Genomic DNA, 22,611 nt, shown 5'->3' with positions numbered 1-22,611 from the left:
GTCGTTGCGATTTTTCGATTTCGCATGGTGGAAGGGCAGATGTTCTCAAACATGTGAGTACACAAAAACACAAGGACAACATGAGTTGTTTTGAAAAAAACGAAAAATTAAATTTTTCTTCGGAAACAAAAGACCAAAAAGTGATTAACGCAGAATGTCTGTTCTCTGCCTTTTTACTGGAGCACAACCTGCCACTGAATGCATCGGATCACGCTGCAGCTTTATTTAGAAAAATGTTTCCCGATAGTGAAATCACTAAGAAATACTCAAGTGCAAGGACCAAAACACGTGCTATTGTTAAAGAAATGGGTTTGAAAAATAAATCTTCAGTTATTGATTGCATTAAAACAACTCCGTTCTGCCTCTTTCTACGGATAGAAGCAATAATACCAATTCAAAACTGTATCCAATTGTTGTTTCTTTTTTTAATCCAGAGTCTTCAGAAATTGAGTGCAATTTACTTTCTGTCCCCACTTTAGAAGGACATTCGACAGGCTTTAATATAGCACAGCTAATTATTAAAACTTTAAAAGAAAATGCAGTCCCTCTGGATAATTGCTTAGCACTTACTTGGTGCCGATAATGCACCAGTAATGGTAGGCTTTTGAAGACTGGTGTTGCATCAGATTTGCAGATTATGAGGTGCACCTGTCACCTCTTAAATTTAGCTGAAAAAGGGGCAGCTTCTTTACCGTTAAATGTGGATGAACACATTGTTGATATTTATTATTATCTTGAAAGAAGGGAAAATTGAAACAGTTCCAACAGCTGCATAATACTGAAATGAGAAAAATTTTGACACGTGTGTACACGCTGGCTGTCTTTAAAGAAATACTTATCTAGAATCCTCGATCAATGGAACCCACTTCTTGCATTTTTTAAAGAAGAAGTAAATGCTTCGAGAGTTAAGATAAAAGGCTCTATTGAAAGTTATAAAGTACCTAAAGTAAATGGAGATGTAGTTACTATTTCTATTGTTAAAAATAGGTTTGAGAAAAATAAAGTAATTTCTGCATCATTCAGCAATTGAACTGGCAGTTCTCAAAATAATACTGCAAAATATAAGCGTAAAGCTGATAGAAATTTCTCTCAAAATAAAAAAAAAATTGCTCAACACACGAAACATTTTCTGATTACTGTAAGTTTATCTTATGAAGAACGAATATTTATGTTTTTTTTCTTTGGACCTTAACAAAGCTTTTTGCTTTTTTTTACAATTCATTTTGCCATCGTTCAATGTTCTTAACACAATTCTACAAAGCAGAATTCCATTAATTCATGTTTTGCAATCAGCCCACCAACGGCTGAGCGGTAAAGTCGCTGAACACTGGTAGTTCGGTCCGAGGTTGAATCCCGCGAACGGGCTGGCTGCATGGGCGTTTTCGTGGTTTTCCCCATGTGTAACGTGTATACGAGCTAGTTTCTCTTAGAAAGTCCTCCACGAAGGCATCCCTCCCCTTAGGCAGATAGCCCTCGAGGCTTTGCCATAATCACACACACATGTTTTGCAATCAATGATTTATGATCTGTTTAAAGACATTTTATTTAAAAAGTAAAAGTAGTGGAAGAACATTCAGAAGAAGACAAAAATAAGTTTTATCTTCATGTTAAAAGTTACTTCTGTCGAGTATGTAATTACATACTACATAAATTTCCAGTCAACGATGAAGTGATTTTGCATGCTAAAGTTGCTGATGTTTCTGCTCTAGCAAATGCATCTCTTTCTGATATAAGGTACTTTTTGAACAGATTTCCTGTGTTACTTTGTTTAGTTATGAAAGATGATGATATTGATGTTGCTGCTGATATACTGCAGTCGCAAGTTTGCAGTTTACAATTAGAAAACTTGGATGAAGTTATAAAATCAGCTAGGATTGACACCCAGTGGAGTTTAATTGGAAAATTGAAAGGTGCTGATGGAATTTTAAAATATAGTGAACTCTCTAGAATTATGTTGGCCATCTTGACAGTTCCTCATGGTAATAAGGAGTGTGAGAGGATCTTCAGTGTTGCTGCGAAAACGAGGACTAAATTTAGATCTAATATTAGTGATGACACATTAGAAAAACTTTTATTAGCGAAAGCAGGCCTACGTAGCAATTGCTATGAACAAAATTATGAAGTTTCTTTCTTAAAGAAAGCAAAATCTGCCACTGCCCATAACATTTGTATGAAAACTGATTAAAGTGTCTTTTTTTTTTTTTTTTTTTTTTTTTTTTTTTTTTTTTATGATGCAAATAATAAAAATGTTTTTATGTCTAAGGTATTTTTGTTTTGCTTGCATTTAAGACTTAGTAACTATTTAAAGTTAATTCATTATTAAAAACTATATTTTTATCATTTAAAAAGTCTTTTTAACATTGTGAAAAATCTCCTGATTTTTGAATGTCATAGGTTGGCAAGTATGTGTACATGATATGAAGAGCAGCTTTTTGTGTTAAAAGTGTATTTTAAATTACATATTCTTTTAGTATTTTAGAATTGTCTTTTTTGCATATAAATATTGCTTAAATGATCTAATTTTTCTAATTAATGGTTTAATTGAGGTTGATAAAAAGGGAATATAATTTAATAAAATATTTGTGTATATTTTTCTTTTTAATATTTAATTTTAATCTTCTGAGTTGATTGCTATAAATTATTTCATTTAAAAGAAGAAAAAAGAACTTTTGAGGGGTAATTAAAAGTTTCCATGTAAAATCATGTTTATATGCCTTTGTAAACTCTGTTACGTTTCATTGTATAGTTTTAAATAAAGGTCATCCTTATATTTCCATACAAAAATCTTAACTTCCTAGGTCTTTGATTTGCTTAATAATAAAGCAAAACTACGTGTTCTCGAAGATGGAAAACAGCAAGTTCAAATTGTAGGCTTAAGAGAAAAAGAAGTTAACACTGTAGAAAGTGTCCTAGATCTCATTAGTCATGGTAATAGCGTTCGGTGAGTAATATGTTTACTAATATGCTTCTGTTTGACTTTTTTATCATTTTATTCCGTTTTAAAACTCCTTTTCTGAATGAAGCTTACTTTACCAAAATCCTAAGGACCTTGAGTTTTATTTTATGAAAACAAGAGTATTAATTTTTGTAGTCATGTTAGAATTTTAATATTTTTTAAAGAATTTAGATGTTTTGGATATAATTTGAAAGTTTAAATTATGTTTTTTTATTGTAACTTTTATCAGCTGATAGATACTTGTTTAGTTTTAATTCATGTTTGAAGTATTAAAGTTTTCTGTCAAAAATATTTATAGGGTACTTTTGTTTAATTATTACTTATCTCATATTTGTGTGTTTTCTTAACTTTAGAACATCTGGTCAGACATCCGCAAATCAACATTCATCAAGATCACATGCAGTGTTTCAGATCAACTTAAAAAGGTAAAATTAATAAATTTATTTTAATCATCCCACCTATATAAAAGAGTATGTAAATTGGTATACTGTACAAAATGAATCCATGATTCCTGTATTTATGCCATTCCAAATTTTAGGCAAAGCATAGGTGCTTGTGAACTTAGTGCATTTGCAGAATGAAAGCACTTAAAATATATTGATCTGTATTGAAGTCAGCTTAAGAGATAAAAATACGGAACGTAATTGTAAATTCTGAGATTCCTCCTCAAAGATAGTCAAAAGTGAAAAGTGGAATGGAGCTAAGACTCTTCTGGTTTCCCTCATATAATCATCTAAATTAAGCTGTTCTTTTTGTATTGATAGTCAATTTACAGTTCTAAAATTTATTGTGTTTAGATTTTAAAATCTAAACACAATAATAAATAGATCTCTAGTTAAGAAGTCAGAAAATATAACTTCTTCATTTTTTTTTTTTTTTTTTTTCAAAAAAAAAAGGGGGGGGGGTAGTAGAGGCATTCTCTCAAATATAAACAGTTTATGTTTTCAATTGCAGTCAAGGCTATTTTGTCCACATTAAACCTTGTAAAATTTTGTCAGACCTTATCTCTCTCTCCGCTTAGTGTGCTTTTGATCATTCTTCTCTTTAAATATATCCCTTTGAAAATAAATAGTGTAATATAGAAAGCTCCATACTTTGTAGTTTTGCATTACAATAAATATATTAATTGTACATGTTTTTCAATCCAGTACAATTCTTATTTTTCTTAGTTTTATTATGTAGCATCATAAGAATTTTTTTTCTTTTTTGTTATGTATGAGTATGTTGTTACAAATATCTTTCGAAAATAAATGGCAATACTCCCCTTAGATCTGATATTTCTTTTTAAAAATCCCTACTTATATTTTTGAATGATTAAGGTGCATATTTCTTTCACTTGCTTCACATTATAAGATACATTTTTACATTGTTAGCCCAAGGGGCATTAGCCCAAAAGGGTTATTAATTTAGTTTGGCATTTAGTGTTGAAAACTTTAAATGTCCGTTTGACTTTTCAAATTGCTGCAACCAAATATTATCGCCCTGTGTTATATTAAAAGAAATTAAATAATGGAGACTCTGCATAAATGTATCTCACATTTTGATAAAAGGTACCTAGAGCCATCAAATTGTGAATAACGTAATCCTCCACCAAATAGCCCACCAGCGGCTGAGCGGTAAAGCCGCTGAACACTGGTAGCTCGGCCCGAGGTTCGAATCCCGCAAACGGGCTGGCTGCATGGGTGTTTTCGTGGTTTTCGCCATGTGTAACATGTATACGAGCCAGTTTCCCTTAGAAAGTCCTCCACGAAGGCATCCCTGCCCTTAGGCAGATAGCCCTAGTGTGCTTTGCTATAATTAAAGACACCACACCTCCACCAAATATGGGCTTCTGGAAGCCCTAATGTGAAATTTGTTTTATTATAGATTTCATATTTCGTAACACTTTTAACAAATTTTTGATTAACAAACTCAATGATTACAACTCATGATTACAAAGCGAGCAATGGCAGCACCGTACAGGGTCCACTTTTATCTCCAGCACACGAGACTGTGTATCAGAAATTCTAAAGATGTGGTTTTTTTTATTTTGTGATATTGCTTTTGAATTGAATTTTATGGTTTATGCCTCTTTGGGCATAGTATAAGTTCTGAAAACTTTCAGTTTTTTTTAATAGTTATTTCATTGTATTTTATGCTAGGTGTGTTAAAGTTATTAAAATGTATTCAATAAACAAAATCAGCCAAAAGTTCTATAACAATAATTATTTTATAGTTCTCAAAAGTATTTAATTTAATTGTTTATATATTTATCCTAAAAGCATATAAATGGAAATTCTCTTTTTCATATTATTTTCCACTTGAAATCATCATCCCAAGCAAAGCTTTTGTTAGCACATCAGAACCTGGAGTATCACAGTATGAAAAATCTGGGCTATAGGGAAGCTTGAATTTGCTCAGCTCTTCAGTTGCATTATCAGTCTTTGCAGTGTAGGGGACTGAGTGTTATCATATCAGAAAAAATATCATTTGAAAGCATCCAAGATCTTTTCATCTTGGTCAACCTTTGCAGTGGATTCAGCATCTCCTTGTAATGTCACTTATTCACTGTAGTTCTTTGTTCCATGAAGTCAATAAAGAGTGGTCCTTCCTGATGAGAAATAGGATGTCAGCATCATCTTTCTCAAACTAATGCAACTTGCCTTAAACTCTGGGTGAAGGAGAACTTGAATGTTACTAGCACTTTGACACTCGTTCAAAATTATGACACTATATATAGTAACCAGTGATTATGTGTGACCAGAAAGTTATCATCTGTAGACACTGCAAAGACATAGCGTATTTTTTGTCCTTAATCAAGGTGGGAGATGCATGCTTTAAGAAATCCCAGTCTTGCTGGATGAGCTAATTCTCTTAATAATTGCATTTATGTACACAATATTGTTTGACTGATGATGATAATTATCCTTTTCTGAAGCACTTGTGAATGATGTGCAGTATTCTCTGTATATTCTTGCCATTCATCAATGAATTTCAGCATCACCTATCCCTTCTATACTTTAAAAAAAAAAAAAAAAACACTACCACTTATTTTTTTCTCTCTATTTTTATGTTTTATCTCCAAGCTTGTCTGCATGGACTGCGAACATAGTTGGTTTATTACCGTCTGCTTAGATTAATGTTCAGCCAGTTTCGGTCTATCATGTGAATTACTCTTGCCAATGTGCCTAACTGGAGGCAGTAATTACAGTAACAGGTCTTATCTATTTTAAAAGAGGGCGAATCGAGAAAATTTAATTTTTGTATTGTCTTTGGCCAATGTCAGCTGCAGGAAAGATAAAACAATGTTATAACAAGTATGTAAAGCCAAATCAAAAGTATATATCACCAGTTCATCATTAAGGGCATCAAGAAAGCAAACTTAAAGATATTTTTTTCAAAAACACCGTTAAGAAAATAAAAGTTACGATTCATTTCTGCACCAACAGTCAGTTGCAGGCGCTCTATGAGTAGGTGCTCTTATAGTAGACTGACAGTAGCTGCATGAGATATCAGAGGGTTTTTTTTTTTTTTTTTTCTTGAAAACTATAAATACTACTTAAATACTTTGGTAGCATTTACTGAAATGCCAGTTACTTCTATCTGCCTTCAGCTCATTGTCATTCAACGCTTCTTACATTTATTTGTGCATGTAATATGCTGTTTCTTTTGTCGTGTTTTGGTCATTTGGAAAAAAAAAATAAATAAAAAATAAATCCATGGGAGACTTTTTTTTTTATTTCATTATTAATATATAAATTATTGGTTAATGTTGAGCACCTTAATTTAATTATTTGCTGAACCCTTTGAGGGCATAAACATTAATTTTTGTTTTGCATTGATTCAGTTATATCATCATACATAAATTTTAAATATTCATAAAAAATTAACTTAGTGATAAAAGTGTGATTACTACTATTAAATCCATTTATTGCAACTTATGATCTTTTTTTTTATTCTTATTATTTACATTTAACAAAATCGATTAGTGAATTTTTGCTTACCTTTCTTGATGAATATCCACAGGAATGCTTGGAATTCCTTTTCATTTTTATCACACAGAAGCTTTATTTACAGCTATGTACAACAATTGTCTGCTTACATTAGAACATTCATCTTTTTTTTTTTTTTTTTGTTTGTTTGTTTGTTTGTTGTTGTTGTTGCCACTACATCTATCTCAAAAATCCGCAATGCGGTAAGAAAAATATAACAAGCTAAAAGTAAAAAACACTGCACCCTCTCGTGACCAGCTACATAAACTGTAACATCCTCCCCCTCTATGAACTCCTGGTTCATCAAAGGATTGGATTCTGAAGTTATCTTAAACACTAAATGTTTTTAATGTTCTACAAGTTTAAATGTTCATATAGGCAGTGTTCGCAATTTAAGTTCATTGTATTCAGTTCAAAGAGTTCAAGTCATTTCTAATCGGTACAGGTCAGTTCGACGCGTGGTCAATTCGACACGAGGTCGTTTCGACGCGGGGTCAGTTTGACGCCATACTTTTTTTGCTTTTGTTTGACGCCATACTTTTCGTATTTTTATTTATTTTTAGAATAAGTTTGCATCATCATTCAAATAAATTTGGTGTCATCGTCATTTGATATTTCACACCCCACATTATGGGAATTCATAGATGGTCTCAGGCGTGTTCAAAAATCAATTGATTAATGTTATAAACAATTTGTACGTGGAGATGAATCGCCGCACAAGCGGATTAGGTATCTGCTAGCTAATATGTGAATTAAAGTAATAGTTGAAGATTTTGAAAATCGACAACTAACGGAATACCTGAAAAGTGTGGCGCATAATTTTGCAATGGATTAGTATAATAACAGTTCTGTGATGTAATCTTATTTATGTATAATCTTATTTATCTGTAATTATATTTGTCTGCAATATAATACAACTACTTTGTAACCACATGTTTATTTACCATTTGTGTATTTTGAGTTTTTGATGCTGTTTTGTGAAATAAATAAATTAAAAAACACCCTCCCTCATGTCCTGGGGCCTTGATGTTGGCGAGGGGGCTTCTCACTATTCTGGGACACGAACAAAAATCTAGAACACTTTCACACATATATTTATTTCAAATATGCATGCAAACAATCGTTAATTCAATAAATAAAAATCAGTCATATTACTTATTTATATTACTTCATATTTATTCTAAAAATAAATAAAAATACGAAAACCATATGGCGTCGAACTGCCCCAGCGTCGAAACGTTGGTGTCGAACCGTCAGCGTCGAAACGACCTGCTTCAATTTCTAATGGGTACAATAACTGCACAAGACGACGAAGATGAGTTCCATTAGCTAAACGGACAGTGCAAGCCCTTTTTTTCCCATCTCGTCCTGGATGACACTCCTGTACAACTTCCATCTTCCTTAATAATCTTGGTAATTTTTCTTCATGTACTAGAACTACAGAGCCTTTCAAAAGATCTGTTACGGCATTACCTCTCTGAATTTATTTTACGTTTCTAATTTCAAGTAAGTATTCTCTTTTCCATCTTTTACAAAACTCTTGTAATAACCTTAGCTGGTGTTTATATCGCCTTGTTAAATTTTCTTTAGTTCAAGAATTTTGCCAGATGGTAAGGATGTCAGTCTTCGTCCAACTAGAAAATGAGCTGGCGTCAGCAGTTCTGGTTCTCCAACTTCACTATAAACATACGTCAGTGGACGTGAATTCAATATCGCCTCAATTTCAATTAAAACTGTTTCCAGCTCTTCAAACCCCTCAGGGGCTCACTCTTGTGAGTACGGGTGTAGCAATCCCGAGGTACCCTAGCCCTTCAGGGGATCATCTTGGTGAGATGGGTGTCACGATCCTGGAGCCCCAGTGATCTATCCTCTTTTCCGTCTCCTCTCCTCTTGGCTGGAACTTTTTCCTTCCCTTCTCCCTTGTGGTTTCTCCCTTTGGAGTTTGGGGCTCGTCACGAGAAATTGGAACAGCCCTCGTCTCTACTTTGCAAGTGGCGAGAAAACTACCTACGTGTTTGCCGTGCGTGGAGACCCGTTTCGCTGGAAAGGAGTGTCCTGGTAATTGAGGGGCAAGTTACTGTCTCCAACACACTGCTTTGGCCTCTGCTTCGGCTAAACGGGAGGCATCTTAGTCGTCCTCACGGGCGTCAATCGGCTGGTCACTAGTCCTTGTGTCAGTGGCTTGGGGTCAAGCTCTCGGGAGTACCTGCTTTCGGGAAAGCCGGGCTTCAGTTTGCGTATAGGTCCGGCTAGCGCTAACACAGGAATCCGTGTTTCCGTGGTGGGCAGGGCCGTCGGACCCGAATCTTTTCTTTCTTAAATATGGCTTCTATGTTTCTTCTCAAATCAAATGAAAACGACCAAAGTATCGAAGTAATTGATAAATCTCTTACTAAGAAAATACGTACCGATGCAAATGCCAAAGTAATCACTGATAATCCATGCTTCCTTATAGTCTCAAGTCCCTCTGGCGAAATGCAAAAGATGTCCCCTTTTGTTGTAAGCAAATATATTCATTCTTGCATAGGTGAACCAAAGAACATAAAGCGTCTCCGTTCTGGAGACCTGTTTATAGATACTGTCTCGGCAACCCAATCTGCTTCCCTTTTGTCACGGAAATGTAGCTATAACTGTGTCAGCGCATAAAACTCTGAATTTTTGTAGAGGTGTGATCTCGGAAATCGACCTTCTGTGTGTTTCAGAAGAAGAGTTCGTTTCCGAGTTAGCTGACCAAAAAGTCTGTTGTGCTAGGCGGATCAAGATGCGTAAGGAAGGTCAGTTGACTGACACAAAACACGTGATCCTGACCTTCAAATTGCCTGATCTGCCGAAAAATATTAAGGCTGGATATCTAAATTGCCCCGTAAGGCCTTATATTCCAAAATTTGTTCAGGAGCTTTCAGGACTTCTCCTATCCAGAGCCTGTATGTTGACTTTAATGAACCATCACTTTATCTGAGGCGTGAGCAATTGTCCCTTTTGCAATATTTTAATATTCTATCGCAAACTGAACATCCTAATAAGCTGGGCTTAACTTGATAATGTGTGTAACACTTTATTTGAAACACGTCCATCCTGTGTTCCTCCCTTTGCTTTAAGAGTTCGTCCTGTCATTGAGGAACATTCCCTCTCTGATATGTGCCCCCAAGCAGTACAGAATTTTGAAATCCCACCTTGGGAAAATTCACGGATTCAGCTTCTTGAGGTTTTCAAACATCACGTGAAGGCAAGTACTGACGGTCGTTTACAGACAACTCTTCGCTGAGCACAGGCACAAATATAGCAGTTGTTATCCGATAGACACAGGTGGATCAAAGTCAAATGATCATGTCGGGATGGCATTTGTATTTGAAGATTACATAGAGGGCAGATGCCTGCACCATGCTTTCTCAGTCCTAACATCTGAACTAACTGCAATATATTATGGTCTTCTGTACATCTCAAAGCTCTGCCGCAAAAAGTTCATATTTTATACAGACTCGTATAGTGCTCTTAAATCTTTGGAAGCTTTTCCCAACACTCAAAATCCTGTTGTAGTGGATGTTCTCAAAATTCATATAAACTTAAAGATTCAAGGATATGAAATCCTGTACTGCTGGGTTCCCGGGCATACGGGAATAAAGGGAAACGAGCTTGCAGACATCGCAGCAAAATCTGCTGTTGAACTGTCCAGTCGCCTCATCCCTTTTAGAGACATCTGCTGTGTCATCAAGGGGAAGATCCAAAAAAATGGCAGCAAATTTGGGATGTTCAGCTTAACAACAAGTTGAGAAATGTAAAGCCCAGAATCAAGCATTGGGGTTTTGCTGGAAATCGTAAGGAAGAAGTTCTTTTGACTCGCCTCAGAATTGGTCACACTAGAGTGACACATAACTACCTTTTAAAAGATGAGAAGGAGCCTGTTTGTTTAAATTGTGATGTTTGTTTATCTGTCCGTCATATTTTAATTGAGTGTCCATATTTTAATAGTCTTCGTCAGAAACATTTTAATAGCTGTGACTTACCTCTCCACCATTTAATCGGAAGAGAGACTAATTGTAATTTTATTATTTAAAAGAGACTGGCTTTTACTACCTAATTTAATTTGTATTGAGGATTGTGTTTTGGATTTTAATGTGTGCTTTTTACCTTGTTTTTATATGACTGCATCCTCTGGATTTGGTACATTTTGTCCACTTGTTTTTATTTATTTTATTTTAATTTAATCATCTGTAATCATCCCATCCTGTGTTTGGCGCATTTTAATCATCTTTGGTTTTGCGCCAATAAATTCTCACTCACCCCCAGCTCTTCAAATTTAAGTGAAGCCTTCATGAATATTTTCTTCAAACATGCTTACATTAGAACATTCATCATGGTTTTTTTTGTTGCCACTACATCTATCTCAAAAATCCGCAATGCGGTAAGAAAAATATAACAAGCTAAAAGTAAAAAATGCTGCACCCTCTCGTGGCCAACTACATAAACTGTAACACCATTCACTTTTATGATACCATCTCAAGCAGTTAATTATTAACATGTATCATTCTTCCACATTCTAATTCTATCTCTCCTTTTCCACTTATTAAATCAGATGATTTTTATCTAGCAGCATTGGTAAAATAATTCGAATTCTTGTGTATATAAAAAGTTGTAAAGCTAAAACTCTTCTCCCATCTTAAATATGTTCAGTAAGCAGCTATTATTTGATCGAAGTAAAATTTTCTGTAGGAAACCTTTTCAATACTATTGTTTGTCAAAACAGGTAATTCTGAGCTGTAGAAAACTATCAAATAAGAGTCTTCTGTTTTACCATTATTTTAATTAACATTAATCTCTTATTGCTAAGAGTTTTTTAGATTTTGTGTAGAAATGTATTTTGAGCTGTTAATTAACCAGAATGTTATATGGTACAGTGAAATATATTTTGACAATGCTGCTAATAATTAGAAATTTTCAAAAGAAATCAATTTAAATTGTTGAATTTTAATAATATATTTGCACAGGCAGATGATGTGATTTAGTTTTTAAATTATGTTTGTACTCAAATACATTTTTATTTTAGACCCAATGGTCGAGTTCATGGAAAATTTTCTTTAATTGATCTGGCTGGAAATGAACGGGGGGCCGATACGTCTAGCGCTAATCGGCAAACAAGAATGGAAGGTGCTGAAATCAATAAAAGTTTGTTAGCGTTAAAGGTATGTGTTGACTTCAGATTAAAAGATTGTGAATATATGTTTTTAGCCTTCTAATTTTCTTGCTGTATGAGGTATCTCCAAGAGTTGATGCTGTTAAAACTATTTCTGAAATTTTGTAAATTTCCGTATTATTCAGTCATTATCGTAAAATTTCTAAACGCATTCTCGTAAAATTTTCATTGCTCCTTCTCATATATATATATATTTTTTAATGTTGTAGTCCATTCTCTTTCATATGTCTTTTAACTTTTTATTATTATTATTTTGGCTGTGAATAATTAAAGATCTGTAATAGAAAATGCTATTTATTTGTGATGCTTAGAAGCAAAACAAAATATGCTAAAGTATGGTTAGTTGTTAAACTGAATGAAAAACTGCAATGCCATATTTTCACAGCACTTGAGTTATGAATCTGTGAAGTTGATTTTATCTTATGATTAATTTTTTGCATTCCAAATTGGAGGTTCCAAATATTAATATTTTTTCAAAATACGAGACAAAAAGAGAACTTGTATCTTTCTTTGCAAAAATTAAACTGGCTTATCAAAAATGAACCAGGTTAACACAAAACTAAGGCGAAATGCTTATAATTGTGCTCTGATGTCATACTTATCCATTATAGATGCTATGTCACACTATTTTTGAGAACAGTGTGTGTGGATTAATAATATAACAAGCTCTATAATGGCATCTAAAATCTCTTCTTTTTCAAGATATAAAATATCAATCTGGTCAGTTGGATAATGGATAGTTGAGGTTTTATTGTATACTGGTAAGAGCATAAGCTGGAAAAAAAAAAAAAAAAATTATTTTAGAGAGGACTAGACTAAGGTGGTCTGCAGAACATTCTAATTTTTAAAATTTGTTCTCTCTTGAAAACGTTTGGGGAATGCTGTCTTAATGCAAATGTCATAAATCTATTGATGATCAAAATAATCATTAAAAATATTTTACATGTTGTTATTTTTCAAAGTGGTAAAAATTTATCAAAAAATTATTTCAATTTCCTTTTTGTTTCATTAGGAATGCATCAGAGCATTAGGTAGGAAAGGTGCTCACCTTCCTTTTCGAGCAAGTAAACTAACTCAGGTTTTGAGAGATTCATTTATTGGTGACAATTCTCGGACTTGCATGGTAAGTTTCCATTTCCTGATGTAAGAAAATGTATTGAAATCTATTTTTATGTGCGTAACTTTGTATATGTTAGTTATTTGTTAAGTTGATAAACATCTTTTAATTCATATGGTATTAAAATTTTATTTTCTGTCAATCTGAATTTTATGTGACTTGCTTTTTATATTAGCCTAGAAAAAGCTTGGATTTTCTTGTATATTGGGGTAATAAGGCTTGATTTAAAAATTAAAAAAAAAAAAGTATAATTATGTATGTTGCTCTTTTTTTTTTTTTTTGTGTGTGTGTATGTATGTATGTATCTATTATAAGTTTTTATTTTATTAGTTAGATTTTAAACGAATGGTGATTTTCATAAATTATGCTTGAAAGAAAGAATTAAAAAATTTAATATTAAAAAAATTGAAAACTGCTGGTTAACAAATAAATTCTAATTGAAATTGTGTTCAGCTTTCATTTCTGAATGGGGGATTGTTTTTTGCTTCCTCAGCTTCTGATGTATCAAATAAGTTTTTATAATATAAGAGTGAATAGGTGTGAGAAGAAAATGTTAATGCTTTTGTAATCTAATATTGTCATACTCTGTCCCTTTTGCCTAATTTTCTTTACAAGTAAAATGAGCTTAAAATAATTTTTAAGAGCTACGTATATGCTTCGATGATTTAGTGATGAAGTTTTAATTGTTAAAAACTGCTGAGGAAAATCGTTAATACAATTGCATGTTTAAAAAAAAATCAATTTATTACTGATTTTTCAAACCCATCCAAAACTATAGTATGCTGAAAAGATTAATAATAATTAGTGCCTAAATTTAAAATTTTGTGTGAATTTAAAATAACTGAGCTATATTGAGGTAGGAGATTTTAAATGCTGTTTTATAGTTGTAATATCAACTGTGCTCAAGATAGGAAGAAAATACACTAGCTTGTCACTTTTATATCAGCCCATGAGATAACCAAAAGATATGCAGGAATGAAAATGTAATTCACACTTGTAAAGTTAATATTCATACTGATATGAGAATAGCATGCAAAAGAAGAAAAATATCCATCATTAGATTTACTATCCGAGATTCAACATATTACATCTTAAATTATTAGAAAATCTTAAAATTTTAATTATACATACTATAAACTTTTCAAAATAATATAGAACTGAATTATTTCTTCTCTTGAACTTTCACACCTTTTCAGTTGGACTTTTCAAGTTCATTAAAATGAGAATGTGTGTCACTAGGTACACTATTGAATTTTATGTAATAAGAGTTTCTAAAGCTCTTTATTGCTTTTACAGATGAAGGAAATTTTTAATTAAATCTTCATTATCAAATCATCATTCAATTGGAACTGAATTACAGTACAAAGTTCGTAATCCGGACCTCAAAGCCACAACACAAAACTTTATGCATGCATGTGTTGAAAGAAATGTTTAATAAAATAAACAAATAAATATTAAGCTTCCCCCCCCCCCCTTTTTTTTTTTTTGTAAAATTTGATACTCTTTAGGTCATGATTGCTTTTTATTTCATATTTTTTATTGTATAATTTCTGCATGCCATCTTACCAGATTTAAATTGATGATCTATAATCTGGAAAAACCCCTAATCCGGAATCGTCGAAGTCCCGACGAGTCTGGATTACAGACTTTGTAATGTATTCGTTTCCTTTGCGTCTGTCTGTTTTTAGTATTTCTATATTTTTATCAATATTCAGAATTTCTCAAAACCTGTCAAGCTGCCTAAAATGATACTCAGTTCTTCATCATCTATTATGTCTATTCTCCAATGATTTTAAGATTTATTTTCTGGAAGGGTGAAAAACCTACTTTCATGAAGCCATTTTCGATACAAACTTCAATAATATCATTCCATGTTGAACAAGATATAAAAGGCATCAGATGTGGACATTTTTACTGGAGCTACATTTTATCTGTAGAGCAGCAAAAACTTTGCTAAGTGGGTAACACTTTGACTAGTTTCATCATAGGAAGCAGAAATTGTCTCAGACACATTCTTCGAGAAGTGGATCATTTTTTTTTTTCCACAGTTAAAAATTTGTGTGGGTCGTCGCCCACATTCATAATGCTAATACATATATATATGTTCATACTTAATGAAAAAAAAAGGGGGGTGAGAGTGTCAATCTATTTTGAAAGTCTGTGCTGAAATAATTGCTGTCCTAAGAACTGCAGACTTTTTTAAATCACTGCACCAACACATTTCTCAGGCAGTTAAACTTCCTAATTCGTATCCTGCTGATTGTCTTGGTATGAATTTTACATTCCTGATAATACCATCTTTATTTTTCAAAATTTGTTTTACTTTTGTTGCGGGTACTTAAAAATATCCTAAGATTTCTTCAATGGACAGTCCATTCATTTTATTCATCCAGACTTTCATTTTGAGTAAAACATAGCTTTGTTTATATAGCCCTTTTAAAGCTAAAAAATAAGTGATTTCTATCCCCAGTAACAAGTAAATTACATGAAGACAAATAATATGCTCTTGATCATTAATCCTTTCTTTGATTTTTTTTAATCCCTTAGATGAAATCTTTAATAAATGTGTGGAGGTGTATATCACAGATCCAGGATAAGAAAATAAATGTTATTTTTAAATGCGAGTAACCATAAGTAAAATAGGTAAAGGTATGAAAAAAGAAGAAAATAACATAGAAGTTTAAGAACTTCAAAACACAACCACATGTAAAGAGAAACCAACATAGAAACTTAATTTCTTTAAAAAAAAAAAAAAAATAGGAAAGACTGTCAAGAAAAGCATGAAGTGAAAATCATGAACATACTAAACTGAGAGCTGCTTTTCTAACTATGACATTGAAATAAGAATCATCTTACATTATTTTGCTGTACCTTTTATGCAAGGCATCTGAAAATTGATATGTAATTAGAAGATTACTATACTGAGAAGAGCTATTTTATGAATTTATGAAATGCTTGAAAATATATCCAAAAGCTAGTGAAGCCTGTTAACTGCCATGAACACTTTATTCATCTTAAAATCAGTTTCTTCTGTATTTAAACTCTCAAAATATAAAAGATCTTATTTTAATAGCATATTAAATGCTTTCATTACTATTCATTTAGCTTAATTTAATTTTTCCTGGAAGTATCAAACAGTTAAAGTAAGGAAATACTTGGTTATTTCTAACAAAATAAAATAAAATCTTATAGTAGTGTTTCAGAGTGAAACTGTTATAGCAGAAAAGTGATTACCATATCATTACATTTATTTTTGTTATTGTTAATTGCATTTTTAACTACCCTTTTTAAAATGTCAGAGTACAAGAATTTTTTTTTTTTTTTTAATTGTACTATATTTTTGGTGAATGTCATGCATGGAGTTTGTAATTTTATCAGACTTGCACTAAAATGCAATTGTGATTTTAGATTGCTATGATATCTCCTGGAATGAATTCATGTGAGCATTCTCTGAATACATTACGATATGCTGATAGGTATGAAACTGCTTCATATTTAATTTCATTGTTATTTTTTTGCTTCTCAGTTATAGATTATTTATTCACATTTATTTTTTTATAATAGAGTTAAGGAGCTGGGTGTTGAAAATCCAGAGTTGAAAACAGCAAATGGTGAACAAAATGACGAAAATAATGACTTAGCTCTCCTGTGTTCCTCCAATGTAAGCATCTTATGCTGTTTTTCATTTACTATCTTTAAAGTTAAGAAACATATTACATAAAAGTAATTTAAAGAATAATTTAGTATTTAAACTAATATAGCATTTTATATGACATAGTTTCTGATTTAAGTAAGCACAAAATAAATTTACCCCCTTTTGGTGGAGGGGGATGCAATTTAAATAGTAGTGTAAAGTTTGTCCTGTCTCATAGGACATAAACACTATGAATAGTTAATTTTTAGTGGAAAGTTTGTACCAAATGTATATATTTTTTAAATGAATGTATTTTTTAATTACTTTCTCAAAAAATTTATTTTTTATCTACAAATTATGGAAATCTCTATTTGGAATATAATTTCAAGTTTTGAAGGATTTATTATTAATTTTCTTTTAATTTTATTCACATAAACAAAAAGAAGTAACTATTAATCAGAATTTTGTATAAGATTGAGTGTTTATATATTTGATGATTTTTAACAAATGATAATTATTACAATGACGAAATGATTAACAATGAACAAAATGATTAAGAAAACTGCATAAATAACAAAAAAAGGGGGATTGTTTTAATACTCTGGTGTATAATATGGCCTTTTTTCATCCCCATTAAAGAGTATTTTTCTCTTATTATGTTACCTAAACTTGATACTGTGATACCTCATAATAAGTATCTTTATAGTAAGCAAACTATAGTGACCTAACTATTTATGTTCATTAAGCTAATTTGATTGTAAAATTTTGTTATATACTAGTGGTGAGCATAGGAAACTCAACTATACTTTTGATGTATGGAAAAGAATATTTTTTTATTTTAACATGCACTTTGATTAACCATACTTCCATGTTATACAGTAGAAAATCCAAAAGCTGGATGTCCAATATCCAAAATGATTTAAAATCTGAAACACCAGCAAATCTCTTGTATGTTTTATACTTGCGCATTTGATACATTTTCATAAAACATATCAAAACTCCCAATTCTTAATGTTACTTTGGTACTAAATAAAATACCTCCCCATTGAAGAAACACTTATTTATTAGCATGAATCTCTATGATCAATAATTTGGCTCTGTAGCCACATTTTTGCTTGCATCATTTGCACATTTTTGTTTGCATCTCGAACTAAAACGTTCTACATCATAACATCATACATTGATACTAAGATTATATGTTATTTTTTCAGATCCAGACTGTGAACAATGTATAATAAATATGATTTATATAACCATCCTGGCAAATCATTATCTACTGTTTTTTGTTTTCATCACTGCATAACTGTCAGCAGCAGCAACTTCAGAAATGACTGATGCAGCAATGTCTTACCTTTTTTTACCTTTACCACTTGGTAATGAATTCAGACTTCAGCTTACTAAGCTGTGAAGTGTTGAGTGTGTTGATGAGAAGAAATTTAATAGATCTTTCCTTTCATATTCAGAAAATAGATTTTGTAAATTATACCCATTAGCCAAAAGTTTACATTTAATGCCATTTGAATCGAAAATAACTGATTTGTTATTCAGATAAGCCCAGGTCTGATGCACCAAGCAGCAGAATTTAGAGAAGAACGAAGCAACAAAATTAAGAGATGGCAAAATCCTAAGAATTTTAGGAATGGCAATTTTTTTTTTTTTTAATTTAGGGAAACACTTGGCAGCAGAATTTAGGACCCCCACATTTGCCAGGCCCTAAAATATCTGCCGGCCCTAGAAAAGCTTTAAAGTATGTATGGTAAATAGGCATAAGTATAATAAATAACTAATACAGTTCAGGCTTAACTTTGTTCAGCCTCTGCTAAAAGTTGTCAGCAATGTGTAATCGCCAATAGTGTATGGCGAATGTTAGCTAAGCTTTATAATCATAGCTGAAAATCTGAAGGTTTTTCAGTGCAAACAAAAAGCAAAATTTACAATTAATGGAATCAGTGAAGCAATGTGGAGAAAGAATAAACAATGATTATATCACAGAAGTTTGTCACTGCAGGGATGGTGCCCCAATCATCAATCAATTAATAGACAGCGAAATCTGTAGTACAGGTTCGTACGGCTCTTAAAAGTCCTGAATTCCAGCCAAAATTAGTAAAGGGTCCTTAATTTTCCTCATCTGATAGTCCTGTCCATTTTTACAACTGCTGCTTTATATGTCAATTATCATTTTGGTGGAATATTTCCTGGTGATTCATTGACAAATATGTATTTGGTGGATTTTATCGTTTGAATTTGTTCCTACTTGTAATATAAATGATGTCGAGTCCCTATTCTATCAAAACATAAAACATTTTTTAAAGTATTTCTTTTTGTAAAGTGTTCGTAAAATTTACATAAAAACAACTTTTTTCATTTTGAAATATGAAGTTTTTCCAGTTTGTGGAATATTCAGACGTGTATCAGTTTTCTGTGTAAAATTAACATGAAGCTTCTCTTTTCTGTCCCCCTTCCAGAAAAAAAAAATCCTCATGGTATTAACACATAGACATGTTTTACAGAATGTTTTTTTTTAAAGAATTTTTGGAAAAACACTGAAAACAAAATTACTTGAATTTTCTACTTTTGAACCTAGAAGTCTTTCTCTTAACATGTTTATCTTTCTTTTATTTTCTCTTTTCACTAGATTTTAAGCATGAAAAGTTGCAAAAAATGGTTCTAATCTTGTCACAAGGATTTGCATCTGTAGAAAGGAGTTTTTCTGTTACTAGAGAAACTGAAGATTGACAATTTAAAACAATGTTTCTTAAATTGTGGGTCGTAACTTCAAATGGGATCACAAAAATTTCATTTAGGTACATGAATTTAAAGAAATATTAGTCATTATCTCTAATTTATTTTTTATTTATTAATTTGTTCCAAATGACCGTCCCGGGTCATCCACAGATGTTTTACCACCACGAAGGCCCCAAAACGGCAGTCACTTTATTATGGAGGAACCTAATAGGTGGGCCACCATTGCCTCTTATGAGAGGGTGGACAAATACATCCAGTGCTTCTCGAGGATTCGAGCCTGGGCCCTTTGGTATGGCAGTCAGAGCCTAGTTACTAACCAGATTCCCATTTAGGCAACTTATCTTTAATTTCTCATACTACATTTACTAATACTACATTTTTTGTACAGCACTAAATACTACATTTTCTGTACAGCAGAATTACAAAATTGTAAACTGTATATTATATTTATTTATTGAAATAGTATACCACTAAGCTATACTAAGCATATCAAAATTGAGGTACCTCTTTGCAGTTTCAGAAGCCATAAATGCATAGGACTTGACATTCTAAGCTACACAGGTGTGCCGAAAAGAAAGTCGGTGCTGCTGCATATAGTGTAATGAAAGCTCTTTTCAGTTATAGGGCCAGTTGTATCTGTTCCATCACAGCAACTGTGTACATCTTAAGTGTACATTACACACAATACTACATTTTACTGTTTTGCTTGATTAAGATTGGTATTTATTTAAATAATTATTATGAGATGTTATTTATTTTTAAGGATAGAAGTAATTTTAACCATGGATAAGTGGTTGAACTTAAGTGAGAAAGGTAATTATGCAGAATGCAATAGAGTCTTTTCAAGCAGTATCTAAAGAAAATATGATGACACATTTTTCCCTTTTGATTTTACTTTCAACAGCCATGGAACTAATGAACAACTTCTTTGTTTGATATGAAATAACATTTTGGCTTTGTTGAACATGAAACCATCTAAATTTAAAATGCATCTTGAATCCAAACATCCTCTATACATCAATGAACCAAAAAAATATTTTGAATGGCTGTTAAATCTTTAAATAAAGGAAAACAATATTTTGAAAAATTTATAACTGTGACTGAAAAATATTTACTTACTGATTTCTTAAAATAAAAAACCATACACCATTGGAGAAGCTCTTATATTACCTACTGCTATTAAAATGGCAGAAATATGTCAAAAAAATTTGAAAAATTCCTTTACCAAACAACATTGTGTCACCAATAAAATCTCTTAAATCAGCAGCGACTGATTGAAACAGTTTATTACTTGACAATAAGGAAAGACAAAATTAACAATTCAGTTGGATGAAGCAACTGACATTTCATAAATAACTCACTTGTTAATATATATCAGATACATTTATCAGAAAAACATCGAAAGATAATTGTTATTTTGTAGTGTGGAAGAATACAGAAAAGGGGAAAACATATATAGTAGAGTTTGTGAATGTTTTTAAACTGAATTTTTAGAATGAAAAAATAGCATTGGATTGTGCGCAAATGGTTCAAAAGCAATGACATAAAAAAGTATTGTTTTCTTTTAAGTTGCTGATAACACGGACAAAAATTTGAACTTTATTAATTTTTAATTCATTTTTTACCCTTTCGACCCAATTTTTATGTGATTAAAATTCAGCTGTGAAAAGTAGTTTAATTTAATGTTGACATACTAAAAGAAGTGTAATTTGAATTTAAAGTTTTTAACTTTTCCCCATTTCCTGGAAATCTCCTGGGACAATATATCCGAGTCGTATTGTCAACTGGGGCTGTTTGTCCCAATCGTATAGGATATTGTTGTAATAAACTTGCACTGCATGTGAATAAAGTTTAATGAAATGTACCAAATATTTTATTCTTACAGTACAAGTTAAGTATAATATGGCATAAAGAAATCTTTACAAAGTGCAACCTGGCACATTTTGCAAAAATAGGCCAGGTTTCTTTAGTCATATATTTATTCCTTAATTCCTTGAAAACGCATTTAAAAGTTGGTTTTATGTACCCAATAGGGAATGAAATCTAATCTCTGGGACGTAAGTGTCCATGAGGACCGAAAGGGTTAAACACATTTATAAAAAATTATTCGAAAGTTCTTCTCTAACAATAAATAGGCCTTTGTTTTGCTACTTAGTGATACACTACAACTGGAGCATTTCTAACAAGTGTCAAACAATAATTAGCAAGCATGAAAAGGCTCTATTTTACCTGATACCTGTTCTTTATCTCTGCAATGTACTGGTGAAAGCACTCGTCGTGTTCATCACTAACCGCACCTCAGTTATTTGGGGAAAAAATCTAGGTGGGAATCAAGAAAAATGTATTTTCAAAGACATGTTGCAACCTTTTATATGATAATAACAGTTCCTCCACAAGTTTAGAGTAGTTTTCAGACCTCTTGTTTCCAAAGAAGTTAGTAGCTACTTGTCGAAAATTTATCTGAGCATTCTTTTCGTCACCTGTTAAGATATTTTCAAATATTTTTCCTTGAAGAGATTTCAAATGAAATGCCTTCCTTTAGTTTTGTTTTGTATAGCCTATGAAATTGCCCTCGAAGATATTAAAATGCCAGCCCAATTTTATCCTGTGCTTTCACAAAATTTTTCATTAGCCCTAATTTTATGTCTAGTGTTGGTAGTAATATGTTCGTTGGGTCAATCAATGATATGTGCTGTGCTTTTTTTCTGTTTCCAAGGCCTGTCTAGTAGGCCATTCTTTCTTTTTAAAATGAATTGCCCCTCTCCTTGCTCGACTATCCCATTTCACATAAAAACTGCAAAATTTCATGTATCCTTGTGGCAATCCAAGTAAAAGAGCAGCTACTTTCAAATCTATGCACACTTGCTATTTATAGTGTTTGCATTTAATGCACTTTAGTAGATTCTTCAAATTTTCATACAATTCCTTCATATGAACAGCGTAGCCAAGAGCAATCGACGGTAAATTTTTTCTGATGTGTTGCAGAACAACTTTTAA

At 32.1% G+C, this 22,611-nt stretch overlaps 1 protein-coding gene across 4 annotated transcripts in view; it reads left to right on the top strand.

Annotated features, from left to right (window-relative positions):
* Window positions 1-22,611, top strand: part of Klp10A (kinesin-like protein 10A) — a 115,749-nt gene that overhangs the window by 68,526 nt on the left and 24,612 nt on the right. For all 4 annotated transcript variants that reach the window (XM_085811535.1, XM_085811534.1, XM_085811532.1 and 1 more), the window contains 6 exons: window positions 2,799-2,941; window positions 3,310-3,381; window positions 11,972-12,107; window positions 13,131-13,241; window positions 16,644-16,711; window positions 16,800-16,896. In XM_085811535.1, the coding sequence (XP_085667661.1) occupies window positions 2,799-2,941; window positions 3,310-3,381; window positions 11,972-12,107; window positions 13,131-13,241; window positions 16,644-16,711; window positions 16,800-16,896 (627 nt within the window). The remainder of the gene's footprint in view (window positions 1-2,798; window positions 2,942-3,309; window positions 3,382-11,971; window positions 12,108-13,130; window positions 13,242-16,643; window positions 16,712-16,799; window positions 16,897-22,611) is intronic.

The sequence above is a fragment of the Stegodyphus dumicola genome, chromosome 2 (genome assembly GCF_044657685.1).
Source record: "Stegodyphus dumicola isolate Sdum_Otavi_A_Nest chromosome 2, ASM4465768v1".
NCBI lineage: Eukaryota > Metazoa > Arthropoda > Arachnida > Araneae > Eresidae > Stegodyphus > Stegodyphus dumicola.
The sequence above is the reverse complement of the archived record's forward strand: the minus strand, read 5'-3'. Positions and strand labels throughout refer to the sequence as shown.